This window comes from Eschrichtius robustus, chromosome 16 (genome assembly GCF_028021215.1).
Source record: "Eschrichtius robustus isolate mEscRob2 chromosome 16, mEscRob2.pri, whole genome shotgun sequence".
Lineage (NCBI taxonomy): Eukaryota > Metazoa > Chordata > Mammalia > Artiodactyla > Eschrichtiidae > Eschrichtius > Eschrichtius robustus.
The window spans coordinates 51677599-51691989 of record NC_090839.1 but is presented as its reverse complement, the minus strand read 5'-3'; the positions used below and the strand labels follow the sequence as shown (position 1 = coordinate 51691989).

Here is a 14391-nt window from a genome sequence, read left to right as displayed (position 1 = left end):
CCCCCTACCCGTTCCGGCCTCATTTTCCTGCTATTTTTAAGCAGCAGGAGTCTGTCCTCACAGGAAGGCTCTTCTGCACTTGACCACTGCCCAGAACTCTCCAAGCAACCCCACCCATGAGCTTGGAGCTGTTTGATCCTCATTTGCAGTGGAGAAAATGAAGGCTCAGACAGTCTCACATGGGAGAAGTGGACCAGGAGCATGGAGGCTTCCAACCCAGCCATGTGTCACCCCAGGGCACCTCTGGGGGGGCCCCTCCTCTGCTCCCCCCTTACCTCAGCTGGGCCCAGAGAAGCTTCGGGAGGCTTGGCACCTGGGGCGCCTCTGAAAATGGTGGACAGTGCAGGGCCGCGCCCCTGCCCAGGCTGCCCAGCCCAGCCCAGCCCAGCCCGGCCCTGCCTGCCCAGCCACACCCTCCCTGCCTGCCTCTGTCTGATTAGGAGGCTGGGGCTGGGGCACCTGGTGAGAGATCCTGCCTGGGTAAGTGCTGGTAGCTGGCCCAACACGCTGAAGATCTCCAGGCTTCAGCTGCCGGCCCCAAAGCGCAGGTCTCCTGGGCCTTGGAGGCTGGGAGGCAGCTGATGCAGGCTGCCGACCAAGTCTGAATCCTCTTCAGGAGGAAGACAGGAGGCCAGGCCCGGGCCCGACAGCAGTGCTCAGGAGTGTCAGCAAATGTGCAAGGTCAGGAAGGCATGGCCAGCAGCCCTGGAGGACCCTGCAAACCCTGAATATTTCTCCCGTCGTGATCCAAACCCCGGGGACTGGACACACGCACAGTGAGGGGCTGCTCCCGTTCAAGCCCACCGGATCAGGCCAATTCCAAGTGGGACTGGTACACTTTGATGTAGCCGTCCTCTGCGTCCGCCACCATGAGCTGGCCCTGGGGCGCACAGGCCACACCCAGGGGCCACCTCAGCCCCTCGGACACCAGGCAGATGGGTGCCCTGGCCCGGGGGAACAGGGTCACCTGGCACCGCTGCTCGTCCGCCACAATGACACTGCCCGCTGCGTCGGTGCACACGCCTGCCAGGGTGCCAAAGTGGTGCTCAGTCAGGTCTCCCAGGGAGCACAGGGGCTGGCGGGCACTGCCAAACAGCCACACGTCCCCAAACTCCTCACTCACAGCCAGGCCCCCATCGGGCCCCAGGCCCACCCAGCAGGGGCCCTCCAGGCCCAGCATGGAGGCGGGGGCCAGTGGCTCCAAGGCAGGGCCCAGTGTGAAGCTGTGCACAGCCCCGGGCATGTGGTCAAGGGCATCCACAGCTAGCCCCTGGGGAGTCAAGAAGGTGCCCACTGTCACCCAGTGGCCTTGAGGGGCTCGGACGGTGTGCTGCAGCACACGGACAGCCTTGGGGACCAGGTCACTGACCACCACGAGCCCAGCAGCTGTCACAGCCACGTCCTCCGGCACGAAGGCCCTGGTCCCTGGCACAAGGCAGGGCAGGTGGCGGATGGAGTGTCTCTAGAGGTCCAGCACGTGGATGCAGGGTGCAGTCCCAGCCGTCAGGAAGAGCAGGCCATCTGGGGAGCAGTGCAGGCCCCAGGGTCCCCCTGCAGCCCCTGCGGGCACTGGGATCCACCCAAGCAGCCGGGGCCGCCAGGAGTGAGTGGGGTCTCCAGGCAGGTCCAGCGTGAGGCGTGGTCCCTGGGACACGGCTGACCCGCTGGTGGGGGAGGCCCAGGAGGTCAGGGTAGGAGGCCAGAGAGCCGGTGGGTGGGCAGACATCACAGCCTCAGCCTCTCTGAGCCAGTCCTCCAACTGGGCCGAGTTTGGGGCTGCAAGAGAAACAACACGCCACCATGTGCCAAGCAATGCGACAGCGGTCCCCCTGCACGCTTCCCGGCGGTGCTGGTTCCTCCTGTTTTACAGGTTTGACTCTGTTCCACCAGGTCCCGACCGCCAGCCGTGCCTCTGGGCCCTATTTTCCCAGATGTGGTCCCTGAACACAATTCTGGGAGACACATGACCCAGGAGGGCTGCTGTGGGTTTTGTTCTGAGGCCGGAATGAGCTCAGGGGCATCTAGGTGTCCGAGGTGGGGGGAGGGGTGACAGATGAGCAGTGTTTCTCAAACGCCTCTGCCCATAGAACCTTTCCTCGAGGCAGGGAAAGTGGCCCTTGTTTGGGGCAGCCCAAGCCCCTGCCCATTGCCCCACACAGCCCTTGGAGACTTCCAACTCCTGAGGGGTGAAGCAGGGGTCCTTTCCTAGGCCTCTCTGGCCGTGGGGAGGGGTCTCCTACCTGGGGAGCTCGGGCTCTGTTGTTGGAAACCAGAGCCTGAGGGGGTGGGAAGAGCCACCTGGCAGAGGAGGGGGGAAGGGGGGAAGGGGGGCGGGGAGGCAGAGCTCTGGCTGGGCCACCTTTGAGCAGCACCCAGGGAAGCTCTAAGGAGTCCAATCACTCAGCTGCTGACCCCACCAGGTACCTTCCAGTGCTGCCACATTCCTGCCTCGGGGCCTTTGCTCTGGCCTCTGGGACATTCTTCGCGCTGCCCCTGCACGGCTGGTTGCACTCATGGTCCTCTCAGCCCACCCTCCCCAGGAGGCCCAGGGCCTCCACCACCTGCTGTTTCAGGAGACAGCACCGCCTCCGTCCTCCAGCAGGACCTGGCAGAAGGGGCTGTGCCCCCGACCTGCTGGCTGAGTCACTCACCAGAGTCCGGGGCGGGGGCCTCCAGGGGATGCATCTTGCACCCCGCCAGACTAGACAGGTTGGGTCCTGTCTCTCTGATCCTGTTTCTGCACCTGTGAAGCTGGGGCCATGCACTGCCAGTGGGGTCAGGCTTATGTCTGTCCATTGGGTGATGAGAAGTCTGGGTGCAGTAGCCAGGTAGGGGTGCTAACGGGAGGCCAAGGTGGGGTGGGTCTCCCTCAGACTCAGGACCTGGGGTTTCTCCAGACACCGCCTGACTCAGCCCGCAGCCCCTCCAGGAAGCCCCTGGAAGGTGGGGGTCAGCCGTGTCTGTGACCCACAGCACTCCCTACCTGACCGCCTGCACCCCAGCTCTGGACACTGCGGAGGGGCAGGCGGCGATGCTATCTGCTACCGGCGCGGTTAATGGGGCGGCCGCAGGTCCTGATCCGACTGGCCCCAGCCCGGCTGGCCCAGCGTGGGGAGCCAGGCACAGGCAGGAACTGCCCTCCCTGGGGCCATCCCTGGGTGGGCGTGGAGGTGTGGCCAGCTCCCAGGAACAGAAGTGATTTGCTGGGTCCGAGGGTCCCCCGGGCACCCCTCCCCGCCTGCCCCCTACCCCCCACCCCCGCCTGTGGGAAAAGCCAAGTCTGTTCGCGCTGGGAGGGAGGCAGCGATCTGTGAAGGCCACCGATGCCTATCGTGGCTGCAGGGGCTGGCAGGGGCCCAGCGGAGGCCACGCTGGGCGAACAGCCCTGGGCCACAGAATGTGGGGGCACCGTTTAACCATAGAGGGAGCGGCCTCCTGCATGAATCTGACATTAGGCCTGGCCTGTCAGATGGGGGCTGGAGCATGCCCAGGGGTCTCTGCCCACAGCCCATGTGCAGAAACACAGGCCTGACCAGGGCTGAGACCGTGCACACCTGCCTCCCCCCGCCCCACTCTGCCCCCCCCATAGAAAGCTCCCCACTCTCTCCCCAGACTCCGGTCCCCCAGGGAGGGCCCAGTCCACAAGAGGAGGTCCGGACACTGCCCCCCTGATGCTCAGTCTGGGGACATTTCTGCAGAAGGTGACACTAGACCAGCGAGGGACGAAGGAGGCCCAGACGGGGTGTGAAGGTGGTTTCCATTTTAATGTCCACAACTGTGATCACTAAAGAGCCGTGACCCTCTGCTGTGCCTGTGTGGCCCCAGAGACGGGTGTGGCCACGGCGGGTGGGGGTCTGTCCACGGGCATGCTGGGGCAGGTGGGGGGCCAGGCAGCAGGCATGGGGTTGGAGAAGGGCCCCTGTCTGTTAAGGACAGAGATGGCAGTAGGGGCTGTGGTCAGACCTCAGCACCCGCGGGGCACTGCAGGCCAGGGACAGCCTCAGGGGGCCAGGAGCCCCCAGGCCCACCGCGGGTGCCCCAGCTGCCAGGAAGGACAGGGTCCTCTGGGGCCTGGAGGGGAAGACCTGGGGGAGGGACACTGGAGTCAGCCTCACACTTGGTGGTGTGACTGGACAGAGGCTGGGCTGCCAGCGTGCCGGGTGGCTTGGGGGTCCCCCGGACCAGCGTGGGGCCCAGCTCCGGCTGCCCCCAGGGCCCTGGGGGCACCTCATGCCCCTTGGTGGGCGCCCGTTTCACAGAGAGGTCGAGGGGAGTGTCGGGTGGCCGCACGGCCCGCTCCAGCGCCTGGTGGATGGTGAGCAGCTCCCGGCGGATCTTCCCCAGCTGCTCCCGCAGAGGCCGCGGGGCCAGGCCCCCAGCAGGCGCCAACTGGCCCAGGTGCTGTTCCACCCTGGCACAGTCGCCGAGGGCCCGAGTCAGGTCCTCGCCCACGTGCCCAGGGCCCCCCAGCACCAGGCCCAGCGGTTGCTGGGGCAGGGGGGCCGCAGGACCAGGGGTCTCAAGGTCACTTAGCTCCTTGTCCTCAGGCCACAGCATCATGGAGGGGCCGGTCCTCAGGCTGCGGGGCAGAAGCCAGTCAGGAGGCTGTGCTGCCCGCACAGTGCCCCACCCCCTTCACGCCCCTGTCCAGCCTGGCACCCTGGCCTGGGGCCTCGGAACCCCAGAAGGAAGGAGAGGTTGGCTCTCTGGCCTCAGTCTCTCCTCTGCGGCCTGAAGCCCCTATTCCTGGTGACTGAGCTCCAGCTGGGGGCCCAGCCACCCTCCCCCCCAGCCCTCTTCCCACCTCTCCTAACACCCCCACGACTGGGGCCCCTGACACCCACCTGCTCTGGGAACTGAATTTCGTCCGGCTGCAGGGGTCCTGTGGGGGTTCTGGCCTGCCTCCCAGGGCCAGCTTCCTCTTGGGGTCGCTCTGGGCAGGCCGCTCCAGCTCCCCCTCCTGCCCCGGGTCCCTGAGAGCACCACGGGGCCAGGGCCCACCCAGCCCAGGCACTGGCAACTTCAGCAGCCCAGGGACCAGAGTCTCGGGGGGCCCTTTGGGGGGGGCAGAGGGCTTGGCAAGGGCAGTCTTGCCTGCCGGCAGCCCCAGGCTATGCTCCAGGAGCAGGGGGTAGTAGAGGCGAGGGACCAGGGCTGGGCGCTCGGGGGGCTGTGGGGCAGGGAAGGCAGTGGCCGGGGGCAGCAGGGGGCTGGCTGAGGCCAGGAAGGGCACGTGGGCGGCAGCGGCCAGGGAGGGCCCCAGGTAGGAAAAGAGGCCCGGGCTGAGAGGGTAGTTGACGCCCAGCAGGGACAGGTGGAGGCTCTGGGCCTCAGGGAACTCCCCGGGGGTGGGCGGGGGGTAGCAGGGGACGCTGCTCTCAGGGCCCGTGGCAGGCACGTCCACCCCGGCCGTGCTCCTCAGGCCCCCACCCCTCCCCGGCTTCCACGGCTCGGCCAGGAGGCCATCAAGGCCCGCACCCTTCTGGGGGTCCCTGGCCTCAGGGAGCAGTGTCTCTGGGGACCCCTCGGCCCCTGGCCTGGGGCCCCCAACCTGGCGGCGCAGGGAGAGGACGTCGGTGACCATGTGGTCGGGCGTGGCGGGAGCATCCAGCGCTCCTCGGGGCCGGCCGCTGGGGTCCGTGGGGTCCGAGGAGTCCACGGGGTGGCTTGGGGTGGGTGCACGTGGCTGGGGTGCGGCTGGGGCCCGGCGGCAGGCCCAGTCGGGGGAGTCCAGCAGGATGGAGAGGGAGTCCTTACAGAGGCTGTACTTCATGTGGTTGTAGAGGTGGGACTTCTCCAGGCAGGTGAAGGGGCACTGGAAGCACTTGTAGTTGTAGGGTTTGCCCCAGGGCCGTGGGATATAGTGTGGCTTCTTGGGCTTCCTCGCCCGGGCCCGGGCCCCGGGGCCCAGGCGGCACGAGCCTGCCTCTCCGGACATGGCAGCTGCTAACGGGCGAGCCCCGGCCCCATGGCCACCTGCGGACAGGGCCTCAGTCATCGCCAGCCGCCCCGGCCGATGCCCCCTACCCTCCGTCACAGCTCAAGGCTAAGCGTCCAGGCACGGGCACCCGCCCCGTCCCCCTCCCCGGCCTCTGCCAGCAGAAGTGGCTTCCCCGCCTCACTCTCTGTAGGGTCAGCAGACACGGCAGAAAAAATGCAGGACGCCCAGGTAAATGGGACTCGGGTAAACGGGAAATACTTTTTCAGTATAAGTATGGCCTAGCCAATATTTGGAATGTGCAGTAAAAAAATTATTTGTTTATTATCTGAAATTTAAGCTTAAGTCCTGTACTTCATTGGTTGACCCTACATGCATCTCGCCCCTCAGTCCTGGCCAGTCCCCAGCAGGCCCATTTCTGGGGTGACTCCACCCACGCCCATCTCCCCCACACCAGCATAGCCCGGGTCTCCATCTACCCCACGGGCACTGGGTGAGTGACTGGAGGAAGCCAAGTATGACCAGACTCACTCCTGGGGACACGGCCCTTCCTTGTCTTAACCCCTCCAGAGACTTTCCTGCCCGCGGGAAAGCCAAGATAAGAGCCGTGAGATGAGAAACCAGCAGAGGTTCCGAGCGCCTGTTTACACCGTGTCCCTGCTCTGCAGGGCGTCGGGTGGGCACTGTGGTCTCTGAGGGGGCCAGCCTTGCGTGGGCCAGGCCAGGCTGGGGGGCGTGGATGTCCAGCATGGCCTCACGGCACAGCCACCTGCTCAGCCTGGCTCCATCTGGGTGGCTGCCGGCAGGTCGGCAGCCGAGCCTGCAGCGGCCGAGCTTGGCCAAGACCCTCCTCTCCCCATGCCGCCGCACGATTGCTCAGAAGCCGCTCTGCACTCCATCTGGGCTGCCACCTGGGCTGTCCACCGCCCCAGTGTGCGCCTCAGCCGGGCGCTCGGCGAGTGTGTGCACACAAGCGTACAGCTCCTGCTGAGCCCTCCTCACTCAGCGACTGGAGGGACCACCTCTGCACGGCTGGGCTGACTCGGAACAGAGAGCAGGGAGGCCACCAATATGCAAGGGGCCCGAGCACACGAGGCTCACACTCCACTCAGAGTGGACGGGGTCACTGCACACATGAATGCACTTGGCACGGCCGGGGGTGTGAGCAGGCACAGGGCGCATGCACACACACACACACGCGCACACCCGCGGACACACAGGGTCACAGTCACTCACGGATGTAGACACATGTACACTTGCCCTGCTCCCGGGGCTCAGGGACGGCCAGGGCACTGAGCAGGGCAGGGCTGGGGTAGCTGGGCAGCCTTTGGGAGCAGGCCGTCCTCCCTGCTGGCCTTCGGGCTCTGTACATGGCAGGCAGTCATGTCTGCTGCCCCCAAACACTGGATGGGCACCCCCATTATGGGAACAGCCACAGGGGTGGAGAGGGCTGCCTGTCCAAATGGGCCCTGCAGAGGTGGGGTTGGCATGGCCATGACTAGGGTGTGGAGGGCAGGGTGAGCAGAGGCTAAGTGACTGGCTTGTGCAGGGATGTCCACATCGGGGAGGGGACAGGGCTCCAAGAGGAGAGCACGGTTGGGAGGAGGGGGCTGTGCCCAGGAGAGGAACTGGGGCTCCCTTAGGGGCTGCAGACACTCCCTGGACTTGGTGGTGGGTGCAGAGGCAGGCCCCATCCCTGCCCCCCAACCCCCCAAGATACAGATGACAAATGGGTGTGTGTGCTCTGGAGACAGAGGCGGCTGTGCTGGGGCCATCGATCACCCAGCCCTGGGAGCCACACAGCTGTGCCGCCTGGTGCCACCACCCACCCCACTTCCCAGCCGGGCCCCTGGACTGGGGGGGCTCCTCCTAGGCCTCTGGACTAAGGGGGCGAGGGGCCCCTCTTGTGCTCCCGCTTCAGATCAGTCACCTGGCTTGGGGTGGGGGGGCTTGGTTGGGAGCCATCTCAGAAGCTGCTGACCCCACAGGGGCCCAGAGAACACCTGGCACCTGCCCAGCGTGCTTGTGCACAAGCAGAAAACACCCCCAGACAGCAGCACACACTCCCACACCCCCAAAGGCACATTCATTCGCACATGTGTCCCAACCCATGACTCGGTGCGTGTGCCCAGGGCAGCCTGCACTCCCAGTGTGCCTACGCAGACACCTGGTCCCACTAACCTTTCCCTGTCTGGGGGAAAACTGGTGGCAGGCCAGGCGCAGGAGGCCTCACCCCAGGGTGGGAGAGGGGGCACCCAGCGCTTGGAGCCACCACCAGCCACCAGGGGATTGATTATAGCTCACCCATCCCGGCTGGCGCCCTTGGGACTTGGGAGCACCCCACAGGGCGTGGTGCAGAGGAGGTGACCAGGCTCCTCCTCGGCTGAAGTCGAGACCCCGATTCCCTCCCCCCTTCCCTCCACAGCCGAGCCCGGAGGGCGCCCTCCTACTAGGATGGGGCTGCTGCGCCCTGATGGTCCCGGTGCGCCGAGCCTGGACACCGCGAAGCGGGGGACGTGGGGACTGGGGTTGCCCCGCCCGCGCCCCGACAAGCTTGGCGTCCCGCCACCCCGGCGCCCCTCACGCCCTGCCGGGCCCCGCGCGGCCCCCAAACTTCCGACCCGCCGCCGCCCATGCCCGCCGTACCTGCGCCCCGGACGGAGCGGAGCCTGCGGCGCCCCGATAAGTCTGCGCGTGGCCCCGGGACCCCGCCGGAACTTCCCGCCCCGCCCGGCGCCCCTCCCCGCCCGGCGCCTGCCGCGACCCCGCACCCTGCGGGACCCGCACAAGCTCTCGGGGCGCGACTCAGACTCTGGCCTGGGAAACTGAGGAGCGGCCCCCACGCGGTCTGCGGTCACTCACTAGGCAGCGAGTCCCCGAAGCCTCCGCCACGGACCGCGTCCCCCCGACGCCGACTCGCACCTACAGAAGTTGGCGGCGGGAGCGGCCGCGCGTGCGCCACGGCGCCGGGCTCCGGGGGTCGCAGCGACCACCGACCCGGGCTCACGGTGGGGGTGGGGGCGCGAGCGCCGGCAGCGGTCTCCCCCCGGCCACCTCAGGTGCACCCCCGTCTCTTCCACTTCCCTGCCCACAGTCGCCCCCTCTGCGCACTCACCGGCCTCGCGCGCCCAGGACCCGCTCAGCAGTCTCCGCCGCGCGGACAACTCCTGGATGGAGCCGTGACCGGTGACACCAGTGGCACCACCCGAGCAGGGCAGGGACGGGCAGCGTCGCGGTGGAGCCGAGAGTGGAGACGCAGGTGTGCGGCCGAATGAGGGGCTCCTGGCACCGTCCCCGCCCCCGTCGCCTGCAGGCTGCCGCGGGGGTGCTCAGAGGCAGCCAGGTCTCCCGGGGTCCCCGCAGCGGTGTGATGGGGTGTCAGCGGCCGAGGACGCAGGGAGTGAGGCCGTCAGCACTCATCCGTCAGGGCAGGGCTCTGGCCCCTGACAGCCCCTCAGCCTGAGCCGGGGCCTCTGGGCTGAGCCCCGGGACAGGGGGACCTTGGAGAACAGAGCCAGCCTGGGGAGGGCTGCAGCCCAGCCCGGGAGGGGACAGAACTTAGCTCGGGGAGGGCTGCAGCAGAGAGCCGGCAGCAGAGCCCAGCACACACGGTGGAGCAAGCCTCCTTTTCTGGCCAAGACTTGCCTGCAGTACCCTTCCCTCTTCTCCAAACAGGAGGCTGAATGGGTCTGCACCCCCAAACCCCTGTCCTGCCCACTGACGGCCACCGGCTCAGAAAGAGGGTCACATGCACTCACTCCCCCTTTCTAGAAGCATCACCCCCCAGCCCCCACTCCTCACTCCACTGGCAGGTGCCCAAGGAGGGCTGCATCTGCCTGCTGTTGGCAGGACTCCTCTCCACTGGCTGTCCCTCCTGGGAGGACCCGGGTGAATGAGGCGGGGCCTGGGAAAGGGCCCACCAGAAAACCCCCGCCCCTAATGTCCTCATGGCCAGAGCTGCTCCCAGCCCCACCTCCCAGGGTACTAGGCTCCATGTTGATCCCCGAACTGTCCAAACTTAACAGTCTGGAGCCCACTTCTCAGCTGGGTCCTAGCGGAAGTTCATCTGACCAGCCAGGACCATTCCAGAAGTGGACACAGATACTCAAGACAGGCCAGTAACGTTTCTCAAGAAATTTTTGCCTTTGTTCAGGGGAAGGTGCCTTAACCCAGAGATGAGTGATGTGCCATCTCAGGCATGGGGTGGGGTCTGCTGTCGGAGGGGTGTGTGCTGCCCCAGACCCACTCTGTGGAGGCACAGAGGTCCCCGTGAGGGTCCACTTGGCCTTCCCTGTAGGCTCAGCTACAGGCTCCTGGGGTATCCCAAGCTCAGCTTGGGGGGCTGGGGTGCTTTGGGGAAAAAAGGAGTATCCAGTAGGGGTCTGTGGGATGGAGAACACTAGGTCCAGAGTCTAGTGCCTCCAGGGCCCTGTGAACCTGGCCTCAGTTTCCCCAGCTGTGCAGGAGGGTGACAGGCCATGGCCCAGTTGTTGGGGCTCTGGTCAGCCACGACAGACGTCTGTAAGGAGCAGGGTGCCATGTCCTGGGGGTGCCCAGTGCAAGGACACTGATGTGAGGGTGACTGCCCAGTGCCACCTTCCCTGACACGACCTGGGGGACTTCATTTCTCCCCGTAAAGTCCACAGGGCAGAACGGGGGCCTGGAGGACTGCTGTGGGTGGCACAGCCCACCAGCCTTTTCCTCTCTGCCCACCTGGCCTGGCCCAGCTGACCAGCTGACCGTGCAGGCAGCCCCAGGCCGGGAGACAGCTTGAGCGGTCGTCACGCCAGCAGCCCTGTGGAGAGTGGGGGCCGGGAGGCCTGCTCCTTCTGCACACAGACCCCACTCCGGACATACTCAGCCAGGCCCGGGCCCCTATCTTGGGCACTGCCCAGAGAGGGCAGGGGGCACAGGTCACCCTGAGCCAGTGGGGGTGGGGGTCTCTGGGACGCCTCTGTGCTTCCTGGCCCTGCACTGCTGACTCCTCCGAGGGTCTGGGGAGGCCATGCTGCCAGCACAGGGGGCGGGCTGGTTGGAGGGTGTTACCGTCCTCCAAGGGAAGGGAGGGGCCTCTCAGCGTACGGAGGGGACAGCCCAGTGAAGCCAGGTGACCAAGGAGCACCGGAGAGGGGGGAGGAGGCCAGGCCTCAGCATGTTGGGAAAAGCAGGAGTCCAGGGAGGGCAGCTCAGCAGAAGCCGTGGAGGCCGCCTCTGTGGATGGGCCTTTCCAGAAGTCTGGGTGGGAGGAGAGGTGTCGGCACCTCCAAGGGGCTCAGCACCTGAGGGGCATGACTGGGCTTCCAGGAGGGGTCTTGCCAGGGGTGCGGGTGGGCCCTGAACTTGCTCCAGGGGTCCCGACAGCTTGGCCATGGCTGCAGCCTAATGGCCTGTACACGGGGGTGTGAGTCAGGTCAGCCCATCAGGTGCACAGACTGTCTGCTGGTCTGCAGCCAGGCTAGGCCGGACAGCGGTGCCAGCCCCTGTGCCCCTGTGCTCTCTGCCTGAGGCACTCCCAGGCACATCTGCTCCCTCACAGCTGGCCGGGGCCTGTCCCGCTTTCCACCCAGGAGTGGGGCATGGTGGTAGGTCATGACCCACCCACTGGACCCCACCCTGCAACATGTTGGGGAAAGCTTGGGCCCAGGGAGGTGGCCCCTGCTCCCTGAGGCAGTGTCAGGGATCCGCGAGATTTGGGGCTTGGTCCCCCATGTGACCTGAGCCCTGAAACCCCTGCCCATGCTCCTTGGGCATCAGTCCCCTTGTCTGCAGATTGAGTGGTGGAAGACTTGGTCTCTGGGTGCTTCTGGCACCAGTGGGGTCCTAGGGAGCAGTCTTCTCTCCTCAGCTTGTCCTGGTGCAGGGTGGGGTGGGGACACGCAGCCCCTCCCTCTGCCCCCAGAGGCATTGTGGCCATTAACGTCCTCTGCCTCCTTGCCCAAGGCCACCCGCCTGTCACCTCCATTAATGCTGGTACTTGTGCGCCAGGGGCACGTGGGCAGCACGGACAGTGGGTCCAGGGAAGGCAGGGGGACGGCGGTGCAGTGCCCAGGGCAGGCCTGTCTCCTCCCCTCAGTGTCCACACACGGCCTCACCAGGACAGGTGTCGGGGCTGGGCCAGCCTCTGCTTGCCCCGTGGGTAGAGGGACGGCGGTAGAGCGTCTAGGCAGGGTCTAGGAGCCCCTGGGAGGGGTCAGTGCCATGCAGGATGATGGCCACGGCTCATGTTCACCCTCTCACTGATGAGCTCTGGGACACATGGCAGCCCCCAGAGTGTCTGAGGGCCCCTCCACAGGCCAGTGCATGAGTTGTCCTTGGCACTTCCTTCTCCTTGCCCATTTGAGGTGGCCTCAGGGACCCACGGCTTGGTCCAAAGGGGCAGGGTTGGGACTTCCCTGGTGGTCCAGTGGTTAAGACTCTGAGCTCCCCATGCAGGGGGCCCTGGTCAGGGAACTAGATCCTGCATGCCGCAACTAAGACCCAGCGCAGCCACATAAATAAATAAATAATTTTTTAAAACCCCAAAAAACCCACAGAGGGGCAGGGTCACACCTGAGGGCCCTGGGTGCCAGTCTGAGTCCAGTGAATCTGAGAGCATTGTGGAGCCACAGCAGGTTCACAGCAGGTCTGTGAGGGAGCAGCAGAGCCAGAGAGATGGTGCTGGGTGACTGACTGTGTGGAGAGGGCTGCAAGCAGGTTTGGGGAACTCCACTATAAACCTCTGAGGGGTGGGCGGAGTGTGGCCCATGGTGGGCACATGCAGGGCCCAGATATTCTCCAGGGAGTGTATGGGGGTACTGCCCAAGCTGGTCCAGGGATGCGGGGTGGAGCGGGCCCCCCTGAGGGAAAGAGCATCAGCTGGGAGGCTCCTGGCACCGGGGACCCCAGGAGGCCTCTGGCCCCAAACCTGCTCACTGCACCCCTCCCCCAATTAGCTCCCTCCTCTGGAAGTCACCCCGGCCGGCCGCTCCCTGCATGCTTGATTAGCGGCCACCCTGGGGTGAGGTGGGGTGGTGTGGGGTGCAATCCAATCCTCCATCTGCCTCAGGCCCTGGGATGGAGAGGCTCCTGGATGCTCTCTGGAGGCGCCAAGAGGGGCTGCAGCGGGAGTGAGCTCCCTGCTATGAGAGGCATGCCAGCTGGGGCAGGGGCCTTTCCAATCACTGAGGGAGCAGCCTGGCCAGGCGAGTGGGAGGAATGGCTCAGGCCGCCGAGCCCCAACCCAGAGCCCCCACCCAGCTTCTGAGCCGCCCTGGCAGAGCAGCGCCCGGGGCCGACAGCAACCATATGTTGGAAGAGGAGCTGTGCAAGTCCCTCTGCGGCCCCTGGGGCCCAGCCTTCCTGGGCCTGTCACAGGCAATTTTCCCTGCCTGAGTGGCAGGCCGGCCAGCGGGCGGGGCGGATGGGGGCTGCAGAGCCTGTGCGTACTCTGGGTCTGTCCCCCATGGCTCTCGACACTGACCCTGCCAGTCGGGGCAGACGCAGGTGCCGGGCCTGGAGTTGGAGACCCCGACATCCCACCAGACGCCCGCCCCTTGCGATCACCCCTGTCCAGGTCAAGGTCGGGGGCCCAGAGAGGATCCCGGGAGAGGAGGTGGTCAGCGGGACCAGCCCCGCTGCTCCGTCGTGGGTGGGCGCCCAGGGCAGGCGGGAGAGTCAGCCCAGCGCCCAGAGCCCAGAGCCGTGCGGAGGAGGCGGGAGGCCGCAGCTAATTTGTACACTAAGTGCTTCTGACAGGGATGCCTCACAAGTGAGAACACAGCACCACCCGCCTCAGGAAGGCCACCGCGGCCAACGGGTGGGCAGCCAGGCGGCCTGGGTGAGGGGCCAGAAGGGGGTCGTGGGGGGATCTGGCCCAGCAGAGACGGGGAGGGGACCGGGGATGTGGGGAGTGGAGGTGGGCTCCGGACGAGGGGCCCCTGTGGCCAGAGGGTCAAAGACACAGCGGGCAGTGGCTGAGGCGGGGAGCGGGGCTGGGCGGTGTGGAGGCGGCTTGCCCTCTTCCGACCCTCGTCCACCCCTCGCACAGGCCTGGGTCCAGGTGCCACCCGACGAAGGCCGAAGGCCCAGCAGGCCAAGTCCACTCCTCGAGCCGGCTCCCCCTCCTTCTCCCGCATCACAGTGGCCGCCCCCACCCAGGGCCCTGACCCCGCCCCTGGCTGGACCGCCACCTGAGCCCCCGCCAGCACCTCCCATGAGCTGCCGCGTCCCCACCAAGGGTGTCGCCTGCGGGGGGCCCCCAGCTCCCATTCCCCTCAGCCTCTCCCTGCTGGAGCAGGGGTGCCAGGGGAGCGGGTGCTGGCTGGGGTGAGCCGGGGTCTCCAGGCCAGCCGACAGGGTGGGCACGCAGCCCCCACCCCACTGTGGAGACCCCTGCTGGGCCTCTCTGATCTTGCTTCCTGGGCCATCTTGGTGCTGGAGGAACGTGGGTGCAGGCTGCCCGGGACGTCCCAGTG

The 14391-nt window shown here is 66.5% G+C and overlaps 2 protein-coding genes across 2 annotated transcripts; both read right to left on the bottom strand.

The window, feature by feature from the left end:
* Positions 1–808: 808 nt before the first annotated feature.
* On the bottom strand, positions 809–1210 carry NHLRC4 (NHL repeat containing 4). The gene has a single exon (XM_068565379.1). The coding sequence runs from the start codon at positions 1178–1180 to the stop codon at positions 809–811; it is 372 nt and encodes a 123-aa protein (XP_068421480.1). The 5' UTR covers positions 1181–1210.
* Positions 1211–3766: 2556 nt separating this feature from the next.
* Positions 3767–5938, bottom strand: PRR35 (proline rich 35). The gene is made up of 2 exons (XM_068525242.1): positions 4845–5938; positions 3767–4579 (listed from the first exon to the last, which is right to left on the bottom strand). Exons 1-2 carry the CDS (start codon positions 5936–5938, stop codon positions 3958–3960), a joined length of 1716 nt encoding a protein of 571 aa, XP_068381343.1. The 3' UTR covers positions 3767–3957.
* Between the last annotated feature and the right edge of the window lie 8453 nt (positions 5939–14391).

What these genes read in the sequence shown, in the direction of transcription:
- NHLRC4 (XM_068565379.1), bottom strand. Translation starts at nt 1,180, where the DNA reads ATGCTGGGCCTGGAGGGCCCCTGCTGGGTGGGCCTGGGGCCCGATGGG.
- PRR35 (XM_068525242.1), bottom strand. Translation starts at nt 5,938, where the DNA reads ATGTCCGGAGAGGCAGGCTCGTGCCGCCTGGGCCCCGGGGCCCGGGCC. An exon ending in AAATTCAGTTCCCAGAGCAG is followed by an intron (nt 4,580 to 4,844) that starts GTGGGTGTCAGG and finishes TCTGCCCCGCAG; the next exon opens with CCTGAGGACCGGCCCCTCCA.